This window comes from Solea solea, chromosome 13 (assembly GCF_958295425.1).
Source record: "Solea solea chromosome 13, fSolSol10.1, whole genome shotgun sequence".
In the NCBI taxonomy this organism is placed as follows: Eukaryota; Metazoa; Chordata; class Actinopteri; order Pleuronectiformes; family Soleidae; genus Solea; species Solea solea.
The window spans coordinates 2,622,671-2,645,962 of NC_081146.1; the positions used below are offsets into that span (position 1 = coordinate 2,622,671).

Here is a 23,292-nt window from a genome sequence, read left to right on the forward strand (position 1 = left end):
GAATTATAGTCTTAGTCCAACTAAGACTTTACTTTTAAAATAAATAAAGTCCAACTGAAATTAAATCAACTTCCTCAAAGTCTGACAAACACCCATATAACGTGGTTATGAGCTGAATTGTTTAGGAATGTTTCTGTTCAACTGGTTAAACGGCGGAATAGTGGCTAGCATTGTTGCCTCACGGCAAGAAGGCCACCGGTTTGAATCCCAGTTCGACGGAGGGCCTTTTATGTGTGGCGTTTGATTGTGATTGTTCTCCCCGGTGTGTGTGTGCGTGTCCCGGACTGATCCGATACAGCTCCATTCAGAACACTCATTTAATTACGATCGGTCCTCATCCGATCACGACTTCCAGGTTCGGTGCTATCGCGCGTTTAATCAACGTAAACATGACGTATTTCCGCTTTGTTAGTGCTGAACAGACATGAAAGTGAGACAGTGAGACAGTGAGACAGTGGACAGCGAGGGAACGAGCAGACACACACACATGTGCTGCGTGAAGCTTCTTCTTCTTCTGATTCTACTGCGGGAGAATGAACCCGTCAGAGTGAGGACATTCTGCACATGTGAACATCGTGTATATGTTCAAATGTGCCTGATGAGGAGGTTGTAATTTACGCTCTGTCTGTTTAAATGATGAAGTATCTTGATGTATATGGATGTCAGAAAGACAACGACATGGTCCAAACTGGCCCCCAGCTAAAGGTGTTTTGATCTGTGACACAAAAACAGTCAACTAATACTGACGAGCTGAAAGGCGGCACATGGTCGGCCACTTTTAATTCATTAACGTGATTCCCTGCTACACACAGGGACAAGGACACGAGTCGGATTAAACGGCAAAGCTGAGGTAAATGTGCTTGGTCTCAGCAAGAGGACGACACAAATATATGAGTGAAGAAAGATTTAGTTTTGCTGTGAGTTCCAGGCAGGCCACTCGACAGGGGAGAGCAAAACAGGATTGATCAGGAACTCTGATTATTCCACTGTTGTTAGGGATTTATATACGAGAAGCACTCTGTATAGGAAATATGCTATGGCAATTTAAAAAGAATTTCAATTTTCTTGCAGCTGCCGCTCGATAGCTCTCGGTCAGCTCTGCGATCCCCCCCCCTCCCCTCCCTCCTCTCTCACACACACACACACACACACACGGCGCTCTCTCTCTGTCTCTGCAGGTTTAAAGACTGAGCTTTGCGAGAAAAGCTTTTTTCTCCGGGCATTGAATTATGGCAGTCATCTGCCTCTAATTCTGCTTCCACTTTGGCGGCGGCGCAGGCAGGATGCCAGTGTTCTTTGTGCTCGCTGCGTCCCTCTCCATCAAAATAATTACAGCATCATTTTGTTATTGCCTACATACACCTCACTCTCTCTCTCGCTGTACCCAGCTCCCCCCGACCCTCCCCCCCCCCACCCCGCATGCGTTTGTCTGACTTACAGTATATGGCACAGTCGTTAATGGCTGGTGGGTCTATAGGCTCTCGTTTCCTCAGTCTCTCTCTGTGTGTGTGTGTGTGTGTGTGTGTGTGTGTGTGTGTGTGAGGGTGGAATGGAACAGAATGGACTGGCTGTGTGCAGTATTTGTGTACAGTCGTTCTTAGAAGGCTGCCTGTTATGGCACATTGTATACAAGTGTGTGTGTGTGTGTGTGTGTGTGTGTGTACACTGAATATAAGGAAGGAGACGGGGAGAGGGTAGGAGGAAAGGAAGGTACGGAGGGAGGGTTGAGGGCAGAAGAGAAGGGGACAGGGAGGGTGAAAGGGCTACAGTAGGTACTCCTTCTTGCCCTGGCTGGCGTCGTTCCCATTGAGGAAGGCTTCCTGCACCTCGCCATGTTCATCCAACCCACTGGCCTCATGGGTAAGATAGGAGCCTAGAGAGAGAGAGGGAGAGAGAGGGAGAGAGAGAGGGAGAGAGAGAGAGAGAGAGAGAGAGAGAGAGAGCGAGAGGGAGATCGGAGGGGGAAGGTTAGGTGGCAAAGCGTCAATGTCACTGCAGAGCCATGCAGCATTATCAACAGAGTCAGCATAAATATTATCCAGAACCATACCTGTGACTGATTAATTCATTAGTTCACTGATTGTTAGGTTCAATACCAAGCAAGAATAGGCTCTCGGGTACGGTACGAGCCTTATGGTGGAAATGAAAAGGTCGGGGTCGTGTGGATGTGTGAATACAGGAGGAGGAAGAGGAGAGAGAGAGAGAGAGAGAGTAAAAGACAGAGCGGAAGGGAGGAGAGATTGGCAGAAAAAGGTGGAGGGAAGGTTAGGTGCAAGAGAACAATGGCAGGTGCATCACTTTAAGGCAGAGGTGTCAAACTGCCGGCCCGCGGACCACATGCAGCTTCCCCAGTCGATTACATGCAGCCTGTGACTTAAATATCTGTTATCTGATTTGGTCTGCACACAAAAACATGTATTTTATTTTATTATATAAGATTAACGGTTCTAAGCTCTTTTTTATCGCCAAGCATTAAAGCAACACAGGAAGCAGTAAAAAGCCAAAGTCAGTGGCTCTCAGTTTGAAAACAAGGTTGAAGGGCAGAAAAAGCAGTTTCAGCAGTTTCAGTTTTTGGTCATAATAGATAAATAAACAAGGTAAAATATGCATATGCATATATGCAGTTAGATGTATGTGCATGTAGGTTTTACATATAAATAATGATGAAAGATCTGACCTGTAAATGTGTATGCTGGAGCGGATAGATTATTTATTTATGATTGTTTTGCTCAGTTTTGTCCCATTTCATTGACATTTATTTATCTTTTTTTTTAACATGGAAACATAAGGTAGTAGCAGTGGCAGGAGTATTGATGCAGCCTCAGAAAAGCCATCAAACACATGATAACACCTCCAGAGATCCATATGATTAATGCCTGGTCGCAGCGCAGGTCACAGAGAGCAGGAACCTCTGGAGTCATCTTCCTGCCAGAGTGTCCTCCCACTCCGGGGGTGAGTGACACTCTCATTCTCCTGACCGTGCCGTTTGACTGGCACGCCGACAATCGAGGCCCGACAGAGACTAAGTCCTAATGGCCCTGTCTCAACACTGATTGGTTGTAATGGCCCTGTCTGTGTGCTGATTGGCAGTCAAGACATACAGAACGCTAACTGACGGCTTGTCTGGCCACACAGGGTAAAGTAATGGCCGTGCGTAGCCCACTACACTCTTCCCGGATCATTTCCTGGCAGCCGTGGTGCACAGTCAAAGGCTGCCAAAAAGAGGGCACTTAAAAGGATAGGGACTGCAGGAAGGCTGCTTTTAATAGATGAACCTTGATACACTAACATATAATCGTAAAACATGAGGCCACTCCTATATTTCCCACCAAGACCTGTCTCTGCCGCTAACCTCGCCAAGGTCATCCATCACAGGCTGTGCCAGACTGGAGAGAAGTGTCCCATCCTGATTCTACTGTATGCTGACTCTTTTAAAGACTCCAGTAGGGCAATACATCGATATCAGTATGAGAAAAGATAAAGGTCTTGGATTTTGAATATTGTGATATGGCATCTGTGATGTCTACTCCTGCTTTTTCAGCACTGATGTTCAGGCCTTTATGTAAAAATATGACGACATTTATGATTCAAAATAAATGGAATCAATGAAACATTTCACAGGAAGTCAGATTTGTTTGTGTCCAAGCAGAATGTGACCATTATTTACAGGCAATGTCATTGTTTCTCACACACGTGTGAAGCTGCAATACGTAATAATCTGCCACGTTATGAACAAAAATCAGAAAAAAGTGATCAACTCTTCCAGCATTTTGTGACAAATCAATTCATGCAAGAACACTGAAAATAAATGTTCTAATATTATAATGATTTGTTTTCATCCATTTTGCTTGATTACTACACATTGCAGTGGAATATAACAGTTCAATCATAAAAAAATAGTGACTGCTGCATTCTGTGATAACTTAAATATAAATTATAAATGCAAATATCCTTTATTAAACATTGAACAGACATTAACAGTTACAACTGTATTTTATGTCACACAGATCATGAACTGCTAGAATTGAGAAATTATTGGGAATGTTTTTTGGGTAGATGATTCCTTTTCTTTTAGACTGTTACAGTATTTAAAACATAGTCACTGTCCTGTGAAAAGTATAGAAGCCCATTTCCACCAGAAAAAAAAGAGAGTAAAACTTAGCCTTGATAATAAAAATATCCTCAAAGTAAGTCAAAGGAAATTATGAGATAAAAAGTCACAATTATGAGATAAAAAGTCGTAATTATTAGATAAAAAGTCGTAATTATGAGATAAAAAGACGTAATTATGAGATAAAAAGACGTAATTATGAGATAAAAAGTCTTTATTATGAGATAAAAAGTCTTTATTATGAGATAAAAAGTCGTAATTATGAGATAAAAAGTCTTTATTATGAGATAAAAAGTCTTTATTATGAGATAAAAAGTCTTTATTATGAGATAAAAAGTCGTAATTATGAGATAAAAAGTCTTTATTATGAGATAAAAAGTCTTTATTATGAGATAAAAAGACGAAATTATAAGATAATATTTTGTAATTATGAGATAAAAATTCGTAATTATGAGATACATTTTTTTAATTATGAGATAAAACGTGCACATCTGCTGCTTTATCTCATAATTAAGCAGATGTATTGGCCCTTTCTGTAACAATGGGAATTGTTGTTATTGTTCATGTTGTGGACGGGCGTGAAGGACCGGGAGTGAAAGTGTGAGAGTTGGAGAGTTGACAGCTGCAGCTGTGTGTTCATAGTGTTGAATAAAGACCCAGTGAGCAGGGGTAATGCTCGTCCGAGTCAGGAGACAACAAACTGAAACACACTGATCCATGGCCTCGCTGACCTAACCACGCTCACAATGTGCAATCTTAAATGAGGTAACAGGAGACTTTGGTTACAGCAGATGTTAGACGTCTTTCAGTCTGTCGTTAAAAGACTTAACCATAAGATGTCATTATGACTTTTTATCTCATGATTTCGACTTTGAGTATATTTTTTTATTATCAAGGCAAAGTTTTACCTCTTATTTATAATTATAAATACTAATATTAATTAATATGTAACATTGCCCAGGCCTAGACTCTGGTAAACTGGCCTCAGATTCAAACTATTCAAACATCATTGAAATGCTAAGATATGTCATTTATGTATTTTCTTTTTATGTGTGTGTGTGTGTGTGTGTGTGTGTGTGTGTGTGTTACCTTTCTGCCGAACGGAGCACCAGATGGTGACAATGAGGACACAGATGACGGTGAACACCAGCAGTGCCAGGACGCCACCTATCACTGCATATGGCATGGCACTGGGAGCCTCCACCACTGCACCGGGATCTGAGGAAGAACAAGACACATGAGCAACGTGTGTGTTCTTGTTGTGGAGTTTGTGATGTATCTGGCAAATAGAGAGAGAAGTGCAGATGTGAAGAGCCTGGGTCAAAGACAGAGATGATTCAAAAACCAAAGAAATCACATGAAATACACCAGCGCGAGGAAGAGTGCGGGGAGCAAAACAGGAGACGAGAGAAGTCGATATCTTCCACCCAAACTGGCATTATCACCTTTCATCGCCCCCTTATACTTCACTGAATGTCAGACAGTCGTACTGGGTGAGAAAAAAGGTAGAGAAATGAAGAAACGAGTACATCAGCCTCTAAAAACCCACTCCAACCAAGTACCTGTCAAGAAAACAATGCATTTTGAATGATTTCGCCGTGTTTGCACCGCAGGTGGCACAGGCCTGGGAAATGAAATCAAACACTTAAGCCCGAGATGAGTCAAGAGAAATAAAGAAGGATAAGAAAGGCAAATATACGAGGTGACATTTTCTAACGTAAAATCACAAACTCAACACTCAACAGAATTCAAGTCAGTTATCAAAAATGCTAAATAATCACTGGTTTTAGATATTTAAATTAAACACCAGTCAAATGTTGAAGCGGGGCTTTCTATCATTGTGTGGATTCACTGAGTGCAGGGCTATAATGAAAGAAAGGAAGGAACTCTTCTAGTCTGAACATCAACACTGAGACTGAGTCCGAGTTGCTGACGATAACACAAGCGTCTTCTTTGATGGGGCTGGGTGAGTGTAGTGAAAAGTGCCGGTCAGGCCACTGGGAGGCACGACCATGGAGTTATCGATGCTGCCGCCCTTGGGCCGCGACAGAGTGGGCTTTAAAACACACATCATTAATACAGCGCTCACAAATAAAGATCAGCAGTGAACGAGTGAAGAAAAGGCCGAGGCTGTCACATCACATCACTGCTTGTGTGGATGATCAAATATTGGCGCTCGTGTGTGTGTGTGTATGATAAAGTAAGTGGTTGTGCGTCTGCAGGCGCGCTGAAAGGATCAAGTAGCCAAAAGCGATATTTTACAGGCGCATGAAAAAGCGAGCTGCACCTTTACCTCCCGCCATGCTCTTCTTAATCCACCGCAGCCCAAATGACTGACAGTATCCAAACATGTGTTGTTCCTCCCAGGAGTGCCCTCACATGACAAATTGCTCGAATGTTCCCCAAACTGCTCCGCAGGCAGCTTTTATTATGACTCTTGATGACTTCTCCACTCGTGCCCAGCAGGTGCAACAACCTCCACCGCTCTGGCAGAGGAGCGAGACAGACGCTCCCACTCCCCTCACTCCATCTCTCCTTTTTAAGGAACAGGAGAGGAGACAGAGAGCAGCCAAAGGTGCCGAGTCTGTGTTTGATAAATGAATTGTGGAGTTGAAAAGAGAGGGAACGTGTGTGGTTTTACACAAGCAGCCTTTGTGTCTCCTGCTGTGGAACCACGTAGACCCCTGGTCTCACTTTTGATCATTCTTTCTCTCTTTCTCCCTCTCTGTGTATGAGCACGGACACTTCTTCAAGAAATAGTTGAGTGCTTGTTTGGGTACAAATGTGCTTCCACAATGGTACGGTTTGGTTTGGTACAGTACGGAACAGTCTGGAATGGTTAAGTCCTGGTTCAAGCTCGCGTTTGGACTGAGAACAGTAACGTCGGCGAGCTACGTAGGGTGATATATCCACTCGATGGAAATACAGCGATAGTCAGAATGGGGGGGGGGTGTGTTTGTCGGTGGTTTCCATGGCGGCCCCACCCATGTTTGTCCACATGTGGGGTTCATTTTACTGAAACCATATTGGACCATTCCAAGCCCATGCCTGCTTAGTACCCGGGTAGCCTGGAAAGAGTACTAAGTGGGAATGGGCTTGAAGTGGGCAAACATGTGTGAGGCCCCCACGGACTGACCCATATTGTCATATTGTCATATTTATGGGGCCCTCATGGACATGCTGGCTGTTCATCAGCCAGAGACATGGAGATGGCTGCCAGCGAGGGACAAAAGGAAGAGCAGATTTTATGAGGTGAGCCTTGAGTGAAGTATGTACAATCTGCTTTTTTTTCCCGACACTTGCTCAAGTCCATGATGTAAAGACGTGACGGTGGATGAGTGGTAGAGCGAGTCGTCTTTCAACTGGAAGGTCGAGAGTTTCCAGCTCCGCTAGTCGACATGCCGACGTGTCCTTGGGCGAGACGACTGTAAATGGGTGAGTGGATGACAGAAGCACTATTTAAATACAGAGCCTTTGTGTTTGGAGCTCTTTGTAAACCACTACGTGAACACACAGTAAGTCCATAGAGAAAACCAATGATTTTACATCACAGCACACAGGAGTCGTCGATCATGTGTTGTTCTGTGACTTCTGTATTTACATTTTTGGATTAAATTGTGAGGCAGCAGCAGACCAGCAGCTTATGTGTCCTCATCTGCTAAAAATCAGGATTTTCTCTATGGACTTTGGTGCAGGAGAATGAGCAGTTTACAACCGTTAATGTCCAGACATTAAAGGCCGTCTATTGGCAAGATAAAGCAGAATCAAGCAGGCACATATTTACATTAGGTTTGTTAAATGGTTTTCAGTGAGAGTGAATATTTATTGGAAAGTCTTTGTAATATTCATTTTGGGAAAAGGTTTCCACTTTTTACAAACACATGAAAAATATGGACTATACCTTAAGGTGGATTCATCATTAGCACCCACCAAACACAAACGCTGACAGGGCAACGTGTGTGCAGCTCAACAAACAGCCAGTGATAAGAAGCAGGGCGACTGTGCATGCTGCATACACAAGCATCTGCAAACATGTACGCTCGTGAAGCAGGGCAAAGGAAGGTTGAGGCTGAAATAGGATGTGTGTGCGTGCGTGTGTGTGTGTGTGTGTGTGTGTGTGTGTGTGTGTGTGTGCGTGTGTGCATGTGTGTGTGTGTGTGTGTGCAGGCCACCTGAGAGCCATCAAAGCGCTAGGGAAGAGCCTAAGACACCAAAGGAGAGCAGCAAAGGACAAGGAGAGCGATGGAGGGCAAAAACAGACAGTGTGAGTGTGTGTTACCTTCCGGGTCCGAGCTGGAGCTGGATGTTAGAAGGGTTGGGGTGGTGGGATGGGAGGTGATTGGTTGGATGGAGGTAGTGGGAGTGGGAGGGGCCACTGTGGTGACAGACACATTTTCTACAGACAAACAGGAGACGGGATAACACACATACACAAATGCTATAACATGCAGTGACATTTCCACACAGGACATTGTGCAGGGTTTTATAGCAATGTATAATCTACACATAAAACATGAAGCGGGCTTCAACACGACAGGATATAAATCAGGTTTCATGGCTGCTCTGGCTCAGCATCCTGTTTGATAATCACTGGATGATGGTCTCACAGGAAACTCATCGCCTCCACAATGAGTTTCGAGAAAGAGGATGTAAAATAATAAATGAAGGAAAGATTTAATAAAAACGAAGGGTCGACAGATATGGGTTCTTATTTAATACTGATGCTGCTCTTCACAAATCCGAACAGGTAATGGCTGATATATATCATGCAGATTTATTCCACCACCAGATAAATTGCAAACTACTCACAAAATTGCTTAAGCTAAATGCTAAAACCTTGTGGTCTGTCTCTCCAGTCCAGTTTTGTGTCCGCACTGCAGTGCACTTGTATGTTGAATAAAACAATGATGGATTCAACATTAAACACATGAAACCGGTCATTAAAAAACAAAACAAACAAAAAAAAAAACTTAAGGTTGTAAACTTTTCAATCTCCTTCACAAAATCCCATTGAAAACAATCTGAATCTTTAGTTACTGGGGACACATGAGCTGCTGGTCTACTGCTGCCATGATTTTAAACACAGAAATCAACATATAACATACAGTATTTTAACTTCCTGGTGATGGAGGCAGCAGTGGATCACAGCTCCTGCATGCCATGATGTCAAGAAGATCTTCTCTATCTTTGGTTCAGGAGTGAGGAGTTTACAGAGTGACACAAACTTTAGATGATCTAACAGAGGAGACCAAACATATTATATTATTTTATTCAAGGAAACTTAAGCTGCTTCTTGTCTTCCCCTTAACAAAAAACCTTAACTATGTGCCTTAGCAGTTGAGACTGATGTTGTTTCAGCACCAGAGACAAATGTTACTAATTATTTGACCAAATTGAATGTGAGCGTGGAATGGAATCGATCTGGTTCCCTAACAGGCCACAAAGACGTGGACAGAAGACTTTCTCTGGACGGCCCGGCGTTGAAGGGGTTAAAATGTTTACAGTGACAAACACGTTTCCTTACAGTCAAACAGCATCTGAGGAGACTGACATTCATCTGTGAGGCAAATGGAATCTATAGGAGCGCACACTCCATCACTGACACACTTTGGATGGTACAATGGCAGCAGAGACAAAGACATTGTCTGTGACAGATGCATTCCCAGTGGAACAGTGCCGTGCGGGGACTGTTTCATTCACGGCAGAACAATGGCTTGGATCTTGACACATTCTCCAAATCACTGGCTGAGACACAATGGTAGGTAGAGAGGTGGAATGAGACGGGTTCATATTGCTGCTAAAGACAAAAATAACAGCTGACAAGAAGGAAAATGGAGACGGAGGAGTGGGTGTACCTGCGTACTTACGTGTGTGTGTGTGTGTGTGTGCGTGTGTGTGTGTGTGCACGTGCAGTGGCACTGTCAGAGTGAATAACATGTCACTTCATCAAACAATCAATCACAGTGAACCATGTAGACTTGACTGCAAGTCTGAAGACAATCACACACACACTTGTTTATATATATCTTAGTAAGGACACCCCATAAACATAATGCATTCCCTAACCTTAACCAAGTGACTCACCCTAACCCTTAACCTAACCCAATTCTAACCCTAACCCTAAAACCAAGTCTTAATCTGGAAAATGTCCTCACAAACGTATAAATCCAAGTACACACACACACAAAAATCGCCCCACTATTTGAGAAGTACTGGCCTACTCTGACCCAGGGGTGTCAAACTCATTTTAGTTCAGGGGTCACATACAACACAGTTTGATCTTAAGTGGGCCGAACCAGTAAAATAATAGCATAACAACCTATAAACAACAAGATCTCCAAATGTTTCCCTTTGTTTTACATTTAATGAGGTTTTATCTTCGTTCAACCTGAAATGTCTTGAAAAAAACCATATTATGCAAAGCTTTAAGCATTTACACGCATGCATAACAACGCACAGACCACAGTGGATCTACAGAGGCACACGCACAAATATAGTCATGTAATCACAATGTGACATTTTAACAAATTCGTCATGCGGGCCGGATTGGACCCTCAGGTGAGTCGGTTCTGGCCCACGGGCCATATGTTTGACTGCTCTAACCCAAACAAACCTAATTCTAATCCCAGAACCAAGTCTTAATCTGACCTGCAACAATATGTCCTCAAAACTATGAGTCTGAACCACAGTTTGTCCTCACAGCCAACAACAACAACACATACACACGCAGGTTTGCACAGCTATTCTTAATATTATTATATATATATATATACATATGTATATATATATATATATATATATATATATATATATATATATATACATATGTATAAAAAAAAAAACTTGTTTGCAGAAGCATCTCCTGTGTGACCTGCCCGCCTCTTCCTCTCATTTAAATGACCAGTTATATATATATAAATATACATATATATGAATATATATGTATATTTATATATATATATGTATGTATATATACATATTAATTGTTTTACTTCAGTCCTGTCCTTTGTTTTGTTTTGTGTTTTGTAAAGCGTCTTTGATAAGAGGTAAAAAAAGCAAATATACATATAATATATATATATATATATATATATATATATACTGTATATATGTATATATACACACACACACACTTTCATAACAGTGAACTATAGGTTCCTCCATCTCTTAGGATTTCTCCCTAACTGGTTCAACTTGTTCCTCCTCGTCTTCACTTTCTCTCGACACAAAACTTTCCCCTTTTCTGCTTTTCTATAAAATACATCATGTACATTCCTTCACGGGGAGAACACAACCGAGCACAACTTGACAAAAGGAAAAAAAAAGAAAAAAAAGAGGGAGAAGTGAGGTATAGTGCTGACACAAGAAGAGAGCAAAAAGAGATTGATGATCTCAGGGCCAGTGGGAGAAAGGGAGGCAAGAGATGAAGGAATACTTACCAATAAATTACTCCTGAGCAGAAAGGGCAGTGTGTGAGTGTGTGTGGACGTCTATGTCTGTGAGGACATTTTCACCTTGTGAGGACATTTTGGATGTAAAGGGTCTTTTCAGGGTTAAGATTTGGTTTTAACATGAGGGCCAGAGTTGGGTTTAGATTAGAATTAGGTTAAGAGTTAAAGTTAGACCTTTACTGTAGTTGTGATGGTTAAGGTTAGGGTAAGGGGCTAGGGAATGACTATAAGTGTCCTAAAGATACTGTACAGTAATGTGTATGTGTGTGTGTGTGTGTGTGTGTGTTAGAGAGAGAGAGAGAGTATATTAATATGCAGCATCTGTGTGTGTGTTTCCCGGATAAGCATTAACTGGGTTAAAGGGTTGAGATAAGGGAAAAGTCAGTGATTTCCAAAGTGTGGGCCTTGGCTCTCTGTTGGACTGACAAGGTACTGCAAGAAATTGGAATTTATTTTTCATTTTGAGTTTTGTCATCAAGCTTCAAATATTCACCAAATAGAATTTTTTTTGTTGCACTTTTTCATTTTCATTTGATGGATTTGGACATTTTACAGAAAATGTAGTGCTTCACAAAGAGTGAAAAACAGCTTCACAAAGTAAATTCAGTGAATTCAACAAAATATTGACTATAGAGTCATCAACTATGTGTAAAGTAAACAAAGGTATTAGTGACATTCACTTTTACACAGCAATCTATTTATTAGGGTTCGAGCAACAAGGTTGCAAGAACCCTATTGAAACTGGAAGGATTATTATTATTATTATTATTATTATTATTCTTATTATTCCCCCAAATGAATTGCCTTTTTGAGGCCTTTCCCATACCCCAAAACTCACCAATTTTTGTGACCGCATCAATCCTGGTGTAAATTTACGTCTGAAAAAGGTTCGGGGAATGTGCGTCGAAAATTGAATGTGGGAGGGGCCAATAAGTGCGGCGCCACCTGTCCAAATTCACCATGACCAACACAAATATCGCACATGCACGAAATTCGGTACACATGTGAAGTGGGTCAAGATGAAGAAAAAATTACATTATGACCATGATCCAAACCCAACAGGAAATCCGCCATCTTGGGTTGATTGGCGATTTTTTGGCGATTTTGGCGAATTCGCAGCAATGGTATTTGAACTAACTCCTCCTAGAGTTTTCGTGCGATCACCTTCAAACTTGGTGAGGTCCCTGTGGACCAGTTGAGGAGCTCACGGTATCAAAAGTTTTTTCAAATGTCGCACGGCGCACGAGATAGGGGGCGGCAAAGTTCGTGATGATTCTGATGTTTCGCATCAGAAAAACAAAACTCTTATAACTTTGCGATGGAAGGTCCGATCCGAACCAAACTTGCTACCATTGATGATGGGCCATGGCTGAAGACGTCTATGAAAAAACGGTGAAGTTTGAAAACAGCGCCTCCTTGTGGTGAAAGAAAATACACAAAAAAAAAGTTTTTTTACGATTTCGGGAATAACTTTTACACAGATAATCGTACCGCACTCAAAATTGCTGACAACAGTCAAAACACATGGTAGATGATGCGTGATCAATATGACGACAAATCGTTTAACGGTGTTGCCATGGCAACGACGCAAAGTCGGATTTTTGGGACAAAAAATCAAACTGCTACAACTTCGTGAATCCTGGTCCGATCTGAACCAAACTTGCTAGGATTGATGATAGTCCGGCCCTAAAGACGTCTATATGAAAATATTAAATTTCGAAAACAGCGCCCCCTGGTGACAGTAGACAATATGACAGCTTGTATTTCAATTATCTCCTCCTAGAGCTTTTGTGCGATCACCTTCAAACTTGGTGAGATCAATGTGGACGAGTTGAGCATCAAAAGTTATCAAAACCTTTTTAAAATATTGTATGGCGTACGAGATAGGGGGCGCCAAAATTAGAGATAATAATAATTTTTCATAACAGACAATGAAACTCTTATAACTTCGCGATGGAAGGTCTGATCCCAACCAAACTTGCTATAGTTGATGCTGGTTAGTTGCTGAAGACGACTATGTTGCTGAAACGGTACATTTTGAAAACAGCACCTCCTGGTGGTGGTAGAAAATTCTAAAAAAACAAACTGTTACAACTTTGCCAATCCTGGTCCGATCTGAACCAAACTTGCAAGGATTGATGACAGTCCGGCCCTGAACACGTCTATATGAAAATATTCATTTTCAAATACAGCGCCCCCTGGTGACAGCAGACAGAATTACATTTATAGTTTTTGATGCTGCTCCAACAGGGATTGTTGTATCCACTTGAAACTTAGTATGTGGGACCCCAGACCCTTCCTCAACATGTCCGTAAAAGGTCACCTCCCTACAGGAAGTGGAACGCCCGAAACAGGAAGTAAAGTCTTACATTGTCCGATTGACACGAAACTAGATATGTGAGTTACCGGACCTTCCCTGAACATGTTTACGGAGACGCCGTTGACCGAACAGGAAGTCGGCCATTTTAAACAGGAAGTGCCTTCTAACTTTGCCGTACATTGTCCGATCTGCACAAAACCTTATATGTGACACCAGGGACCTGTCCTGAGCATGTCCGTAAAAGGTCACCTCCCTACAGGAAGTGGAACGCCCGAAACAGGAAGTAAAGTCTTACATTGTCCGATTGACACAAAACTAGATATGTGAGTTACAGGACCTTCCCTGAACATGTTTCCAGAGACGAACAGGAAGTTGGCCATTTTAAACAGGAAGTGCCCTCTAACTTTGCCGTACGTTGTCCGATTTGCACGAAACCTTATATGTGACACCAGGGACCTGTTCTGAGCATGTCTGCAAAAGATGACCTCCCAACAGGAAGTGGAATGCCAGAAACAGGAAGTAACCTCTAAGATTGTCTGATCTAAACAAAACTTGATATGTAAGACAAGGGAACTTCCCTGAACAAGTTTACGGACGCGCATTTGACCGAACAGGAAGTCGGCCATTTTAAACAGGAAGTGCCCTATAACTTTGCCATACGTTGCCCGATCCCCCCCGAAATTTGGATCGACATGCGCGGGGACGCCGCTGAAAATAACTAGTACTGAAAATAACTAGTACCGCGCGCGGTGAATGAACGGGTGAGAGCGCGAGGCACGCGGGGAGCCGTGGCACACGGCGACCCGCGTGGGTCGGCTCGAACCCGTTCAGAACCGCGCGCGGTACTAGTTATTTTCAGTACTAGTTATTTTTTGTTTTCTTATTTAAGTAAAATCAACATATTACCAGTGGTGGGCTGGCCCTGACAATATCAAAAAAGTATATTTTTTATTATTATTATTATTATTATTTTAATAATCAAATTAATGTGTGTCTGAACGTGTCTGAATTCAATTACTTTTTCAGTATGTTATGATTATATTTCCAGAAAGAATATGGTTATTTTTTGTGAAGCTGCGCTGGATTTTCCTGGATGTCATTAAACGCATCGTAGCTCCATGGACCTGCTCTAGTAGTATTGCTGGCCTTTCGTTGAAGCTGCCATTTCCTGTTTGGTTATAACTTTGACTGACGTGTGTCGTCAGCCAATCAAAATGTGATGCATAGTGACAGAACGCCCCAGGCCCAGCGATGTGTCTGGCGCTAGCCCCCGCTGTTGTCATCAACGACGTTTGAACCTTTGGCGGGTTTTGAAGTAACTGCATTAACACCACGATCCATCATGTTTCTGATCTCCTTCGTGTGCACTTTTCACGGCGATCATTTGGAGAAAAGAAGGAAATTATTTCAAGAGGAAGACCTACACCGAAGAGGTACATCATTTATGGTAGTTCCAGTGTTAATGATAAATTGATAACATATTTTAAAAGTGGTGAGGACAAAACTGTTGATCATAAATAGTATCGGGGACGCCTGTGCTTATGTGGAAGCTTGTTTTTGTGTCATATAGTGGCTTGTGAAATTGCGGTGGCTGAGTGACATAACGGAAGATGTGGTGGTAATGATGCAGTAGCCTATAGATGCGCAGTGGTGTGTGTGTGCGCTTTTTTTACTGAAGGCCCTGACTGAAACCCCACGGTACGCCACTGCGTATTACAGTGTAGACATTGAGAAACCTGATTAAAACCTCACATGTTATTTGCTGCCAGTAAATGAAATAGATAAAACTATAATGTCAGGTTTTCATGGGCTATAGAAGACTTTAACTTAAAATGAGCAGTGACATTCTTAGGTTAAGCTGTTTGTGTGTGTGTGTGTGTGTGTATTTGTCAGCTATATAAGACCTTTTCTATCCTCCATGAGGACTAACCTGGTCCTCTTTATGAATTGTGGTTACAGGTTGAAGTTGGGGACAAGTTTTAATGTGACTCCTTAAAAAGGATACCTGTGTGTGTGTGTGTGTTAGTTATATAGTTATATAGTTATATATATATATAGTTATACAGTATATTTCACAGTAACTAAGCCTGAAGGCTGAGGATTAATGAGGTCACTGCACTTATTATCTAAATGATCTTACTATCGCAGGTGACCTAAAAAGGCTTTCTTCCTTCCCCTAACTTTTCCTTATCTTTCTACCCTCACTTACTCACTTACTTTTCCTCTTAACTTTCTACCCTCACTTTGTAGCACCCCTCCCTCCCTCTCTCTCTCCCTCCCTCCCTCCTTCCTTCCTTCCTTCACGTGCCATCATTCACTCGCCTCTCTAGTTTTCCTTCCTCGGTGACTACGTTCCATCACTGCCTCTCTCTCTCTCGCGCTTCAACTTAATTAAGGGGAATGCAAGCCAGTCGTTGTTCTCATGGCCGAAAGCGTCCCTCTTCCCTCATCACATCATATTGTTATTCATTAACACTATATGGCTGCCAATCACGGCACACAGACCATGTTATTTCCAGGGATGGATGTGGCGGCACTCGCGATAATGACGTTTCCCCTTGTATCTAATTCTCGCAGCAGCGTGCCTGAGGATACTGTGCCACCGTTTTTTTGGACGAGCCCCATTAATTCCTTCATGTTGAGTGCTTGGCTGATTACAAGGGCCTCGCCCAGAGCAGCAGTGACTGCGGCTGTGAATCAGCGTTAGCCACTGGTCAGGAGTTCACTGCTGAGGCGGCCAACGCCAACAACAACTGATTGGCTCCGACAGCAACAGAGGTGTCATGTGTTAAGGGGGGAAGAAAAAAAAAAAGAAACTCGGATAAAAAGACGCTCTATTCAAACAAATTATCTTTGTTCTTTCTCCCTACCTTTTTTTCTTTTTTAATTCATTTTCATCCTGTTTTTCAGACGCTTCACTTCATTAATTCAACCGCGGTGTTTTTTCATTCCAATTATCCTGACAGCTCATTACAACAGTGAAGGAGACACTGTGTAATCCCCGGTCACCTACAATACTTCCTTATCTCATTCTGTTTCCACCTTTTCATCATCTCTCCATCAATCCCCCCCCCCCCTCCCCCCCCCCCCTTTGCTTTGCATGAATCTTTAAAACTACCCGTTTTCTTTTGTCTTTTCTTTGCTCGTCTTCTGGCACATTTGCACACACATTGCCCTCTGACTTGTTCTCATGGGACTCTGATGTAACATTACCTGCCATACAAGGTACAGTTACTCATAGCACACATACATGTAAGAAACTATTTCTTTCTTTCTTTCTTTCTTTCTTTCTTTCCCAAACTCTCTCATGCAATCCAATTTTAATGGGTTTTATCGGCATAGAGATTTATCCCAGTGCCGCGGCTCTGTTCAATTACATAAGGGAGCCCTTCAGGCTTTTGCCAGACGTTGAGCGACACTCTCCTCACAGCACATGCATTTACATGCATCCTCACACAGCGCCTGACCACCCGAGACACTGAGGACGAGTTGTTATCCAATCTGATTCTGATTCTGATTCTGATCTGCCAAACTGTGACCACATTGAACACAAGTGTAAATGCAGTGAGCCTTCACAGCATCTCCACGCCAGCTGGAAACATGTCGAGCACAGCTAACTCTGCTTTGGTTGGTTTTCTTCTTCCAAAGACGAGTCTCCAGGACGACTTCACGCGCAGGTGATCGGATCTTGATGCAGACCGGAGACGCATGTTAAAACCAGGTGTAAATGCATGTGGTGAAGCACCATCGGATCATCATCCGATCACAGAAAACACATTCTAACAGCAGGTGTAACACTTTTAACACCATTTACACACAATCATTTACTTCTAAACAATGGTGGCAGAGATGAAACAGCCAACACATCCACAGAAATTGCTGTGTGTGTGTGTGTGTGTGTGTGTGTGTGTGTCGCATACGTGCATGTGACGATAGTCCTAAACAACTTCTCACACTTACATCGTTAGTTTCTTTGAAAGAGTCGCAGGAAGTTAATTGTGTTGCGTTAACGTGCAGACGCTCTTGTTCCATGAGTCACAAACTCATTAACGCACACCCTCACACACACACACAAACAGGAGTGTGACCAGGCAAATGAAACTCAGCTTCACTGCATCACGTTTTTGTGTTCCCTGCTGAGTCCCCTCCTCCTCCTCCTCCTCCTCCCCCTCCCTCCTCCCTCTCTCTCTCTTCTCCCTTCATAAAGGGAAAAAAAACCTTCATAAAACTGAATCAAACAGGCAGCCATGTTTGCACGTTTGTGCTCGGTGCACAGACCCTGATGGCTTTCACAGAGGGGAGGGCTGACATCAAATGTGAGCCAGAGAGAAAGAGAGAAAGAGAGAAAGAGAGAGAGATGGTAGTTTTTCTGCACCTCCAATAAAATGGTTTACTTTCCGCTGACTCATCCTTTAACACACACACACTCCTCCGGCTCTACCTCCTTACCCTCATTTTCCTCCCTGAGTGCACCTTCGTATTCCCTCTGGGAAGGCTGGGAGCAAACTAAACCGACACTCCCGTTTATCTGACAGGCCGTGGTACTGAATGTTAACCTGCGCTCGACCTCCATCGTCCTTTCACTCCCCCCCTTCCCTCCCTCCTTCCCTCCTTCCCTCCTTCCATCCCAAACCCCCTCCATTCAGTTCAACTGATTTCTCTCTCTGTGCCTCTTTCCTCAGAGAGCAAAGCCCTCGCCGGGTTAAGCGACTGAACTTCAGCTGAACCGAGAACGGATGGCAAGCATTTTGGCAAGGTGAGAGACGTTTGAAAGGGTGTGGGAGGAGTAAAGAGCGGGTGAGGAAGTGGAAAAGCAGAAGGTGTAAAAAGACAGGAAAGCAGCAGGCCACAGTGAAATATAAGACATATATCGAGGAAAGAAAAAGAAAAGCAGACATCCACAGGTTTAAAGAGTTTTGACCAGGCAGCAGAAAATAAACTTGTGGGGAATAAAAAGGCTCAAGACAAAAAGCATGAGCGAGATGAGGCTTTATCTTTTCTTCTATCTCCAAAGTCTCGACAAATAACTGGAGAGTTTTATTACAAAACAATATATTTTCTATTTCTAAAAAAAAAACGATGTGTGGAATGAAAAAAAAGCACATTGCAGAGAAGTGGAACCGTCATATTTCTTTGCCACAGAATTGCAAAAAAAATGGAGAGATGTTCTGCTCGCTAGTAACTATGGTGGCCTTCACTTACCAAAAATAATGTCATTTCTTACTTTTTCACAATTATGCAAAACACAAAAAAGGCCCTTACCTTAGGTACATTAAAGGCTTATTTTAGGGCTACCAAAACCAAATGGTTTATACTTTAAAGTGCTTTAAGACGAACAAGCATACGTGCTGGTATTCAATATACATTCAACTTCAACACACTGGACCTGGTAATTTAGGACATACAGGAAAATCAAGAGCCACTTTCAGTTATCTACAGATTAATACGATGGCTGCATCAACAACTCTGAGCTCTTTGAGATAAGGTGTGAAACATTCTGCCCAGTGGGTGAGTGCAGTTTTTTCTAAATATACTGTAGCAAACCACTACTGATACAGGGCTACAAGAGGAGGATTTAAAAGCTGATTGCTGGAAATCTGTGGTGCAGAGCAGAGCAGAGCAGAGGCTCTGAGCTCAGCTTATGTTGGTTATGTGGATTTCTGCTCTTTTATGGATTTCGGTTAGGGCAAAAAATTCCCTACTTTAAACTTGCCCCAACTTCGTTTTCTCCAAAACAACAAAAAAGAAAAAAAACAATGTGCAATACATCACATTAATGACCAGCACAGAGGAACTGCACAAAGAAAAGAAGATAAATGATGAAATGGCAGCAAACAAATGAAGGGAGCTGAAGAAGAGGAGAAAAGACAGGACATTTTTCCACAGGGGTGGCAATGCACATCAAAGCTTGACATATCTAACCTTCTAGTATAGAGAAAAAGAGAGAGAGACAGAGAAATTTAGCTGGAGAGAGGGGAGGAGGAGTGGGCGTGGATGTCACCTTTCATCATGCCACTGCTGCCACCCTGGAAAGCTGCCATTATGTGTGCCGAATGATGCCGGGCACGCCTGTACAAGAGTGTAATTGTTGATTGTGTGCACATGTGAGAGAGAACGTGGCGGTGTGATGGAAAGACGAGGGGGCGATAACTGAAAGAATGTTATGTAAAATATCATGCATTTATTGCTTTCCCACCATTCATCCGTTTCCCTCTGATCTCCAAATCAGGCGCTATGACGCAATGACAGGAGCTGCCAGCAGGAGGCATGTAGATCAAAAGGCAAAAAACCTGCTGAGTGGCACTGGTTTGTATGCAAAGGCAAAGCACAAAAGGTTTGTGATGCTGTGGAAGGCTCTAATGATGAGCTAGCTTTGCAGTTTAGCTTTGCCTGTGTTCAAGTTTCACACTTTCTTTTTTGTTCTTATTTGATGGAAGTTTACTCGTCTACACAGTTCTGATGTATATGTAGGTTAGACGGAATTAGCATGCATCAAAAACTTGTTCTAATGCTTCAAACTCAGAGAGAACGCCGACTTTTTCATGGTCACATTTCCTGAACAGTATCATCGTCTTTGAGCCACTGTGTAGCGTCTATCTGGGTCAAACTTCATTAGCATCAGTATATCTAGGTGCGACGTTGTGGAAAACTTGGAACACCTGACAACAAACACCTCTTGAGCCCGGTATACACCACCATTTTGCTCTGTCTTGGTGGAAAGATTCCCACTGAGAAACGATCGTGATGATTCCTTTGACTGTGCCTCCTAAACAGTGGTATAGGTGGAATAATGAGAGAGGTTCAAAGACAACCGCTGCGTGCTGCCAACAAACATGTAACGTGGAATGGTTTATTAACCAGTGCCACACAGTCAAACACAATGTAGGCAAAAGGTAAACAGAATGTCGGTATGTGGGACCCACCACTTCCTCTTTGAATATATCACTGCACACATAAACAGAAGCAGACTCCTCTTCTTCTTCTTTTCCTTTCGGCTGCTGCCTTCAGGGGTCGCCACAGCGAATCAACCTCCTCCATCTCACCCTGTTCTCTGTATCCCCCTCTCTCACACCAACTAACTTCATGTCCTCTTTCACTACATCCATAAACCTTCTCTCTGGTCTTCCTCTAGACCTCCTGCCTGGCAGTTCCAACCCCAGCATCCTTCTACCAATATACTCACTATCCCTCCTCTGTACATGACCAAACCATCTCATTCTGGACTCTCTGACCTTATCTCCAAAACATCTAACATGTGCTGTTCCTCTGATTGACTCATTCCTGATCCTATCCATCTTCGTCGCTCCCAAAGAGAACCTCAACATCTTCATCTCTGCTACCTCCAGCTCTGCTTCCTGTCTTTTCCTCAGTGCCACTGTCTCTAGACCATACAGCATCGCTGGTCTCACCACTGTCTTGTATATCTTTCCTTTCATTCTGGCTGATACTCTTTTATCACACATTACCCCTGACACTTTTCTCCACCCATTCCAACCAGCTTGAACACGTTTCTTCACCTCTTTTCCACAATCTCCACTGCTCTGGACTGTGGACCCTAAATACTTCAAATCCTCCACCTTCTTTATCTCCACTCCCTGTAGCCTCATGGTTCCACTTGGGTTCCTCTCATTCACACACATATATTCTGTCTTGCTGCGACTAACCTTCATTCCTCTCCTTTCTAGAGCATATCTCCACCTCTGGAGCTTTTCCTCCACCTGGTCTCTGCTCTCACCACAGATCACAATGTCATCTGCAAACATCATAGTCCATGGAGATTCCTGTCTAACCTCATCTGCTGTCCATCACCACCGCAAACAAGAAGAGACTCAGAGCCGAACCCTGATGTAGTCCCACCTCCACCTTGAACTTATCTGTCATACCTACAGCACACCTTACCGCTGTCTCACAGTTGGCATACATGTCCTGGACCAGTCAACATACTTCTCTGCCACTCCAGACTTCCTCATACAGTACCATAGTTCCTCTCTCGGCACTCTGTCATAGGCTTTTTCCAGATCTACAAAGGCACAATGCAGCTCCCTCTGACCTTCTCTGTATTTGTCTACCAGCATTCTTAAAGCAAATACTGCATCTGTAGTACTCTTTCCAGGCATGAAACCATACTGTTGCTCACAAATGCTGACTTCTGCTCTCAGTCTAGTTTCCACTACTCTTTCCCATAACTTCATTGTATGGCTCATCAACTTTATTTATCTCCCTTGTTCTTAAAAATGGGCACCATCACTTCTTCTCCATTCCTCAGGCATCCCCTCACTCTCTAAGATCCTGTTGAATAGTCTAACCAGAAACTCTACTGCCTCCTCTCCTAGACACTTCCATACCTCCACAGGTACATTATCGGGACCAACTGCCTTTCCATTCTTCATCCTCTTCACTTCAGCTTTACTAATCTCTGCTACTTCATGGTTCACAGTAGTCACCTCTTCTACCCTTTGCTCTCTTTCATTTTCCTCATTCATAAGCTCTTCAAAGTACTCTTTCCATCTTCCCATTACTTCTGTGGCACCTGTCAACACATGTCCCTCTCTATCCTTAATCACCCGAACCTGCTGGACGTCTTTCCCATCTCTATCTCTTTGTTTTGCCAACCTGTATAAATCATTCTCTCCCTTCTTACTTTCCAACCTAGCATACAAGTCATCATACGCCCTTTGTTTGGCCTTTGCCACCTCTACCTTTACCTTGTGCTGCATCTCCCTGTACTCCTGTCTGCTCTCTTCAGTCTCCTCAGTGTCCCACTTTTTCTTTGCTAACCTCTTTGTCTTTATATACTCCTGCACTTCCCCATTCCACCACCAAGTCTCCTTATCTACTTTCCTTCCAGACGACACACCAAGTACTCTCCTACCTGTCTCCCTGATTACATTAGCTGTAGTTGTCCAGTCATCTGGGAGCTCTCCCTGACCACCCAGATTCTTTCTCAACTCCTCCCTGAAAGCCACAGAACAGTCCTCTCTTTTCAGCTTCCACCACTTTGTCCTTTGTTCTGCCTTTGTCCTCTTCGTCTTCCTTGTCACCAGATTCATCCTGCAAAGCACCATCCTATGCTGACTTGCTACACTCTCACCCACCACTACTTTGCAGTCACTGATCTCCTTCAGATGACATCGTCTATACAAGATGTAGTCTACCTGTGTGCTCCTACCTCCACTCTTATAAGTCACCCTGCCTCTTCTGGAAAAAAGTATTCACTACAGCCATTTCCATCCTTTTTGCAAAGTCTACCACCATCTGTCCCTCTGTGTTCCTGTCTTGGATACCAAACCTGCCCATAAACAGAACCAGACTACCAGACCACAATTCATCTTCTTCTATTGTTCTACCACTGGTGCATGATAATCATGTAATCAAGTATCGTAGCGTTTAATTCGCTCCGTATCAGCATA

General features: G+C 42.9%; 1 protein-coding gene across 4 annotated transcripts in view; it reads right to left on the reverse strand.

The window, feature by feature from the left end:
* Positions 1–1,406: 1,406 nt before the first annotated feature.
* The window catches only part of cadm4 (cell adhesion molecule 4), a 242,084-nt gene continuing 220,198 nt past the window's right edge, over positions 1,407–23,292 (reverse strand). For 2 of the 4 annotated variants that reach the window (XM_058647554.1, XM_058647553.1), the window contains exons 7-9: positions 8,391–8,507; positions 5,201–5,329; positions 1,407–1,873 (exon numbers count right to left, since the gene is read on the reverse strand). In XM_058647554.1, the coding sequence (XP_058503537.1) occupies positions 1,764–1,873; positions 5,201–5,329; positions 8,391–8,507 (356 nt within the window). In that variant the 3' untranslated portion in view covers positions 1,407–1,763. Of the gene's footprint in view, positions 1,874–2,050; positions 2,131–5,200; positions 5,330–8,390; positions 8,508–23,292 lie in introns of all 4 variants that reach the window. The other 2 variants (XM_058647555.1, XM_058647556.1) reach the window with 2 other exon arrangements.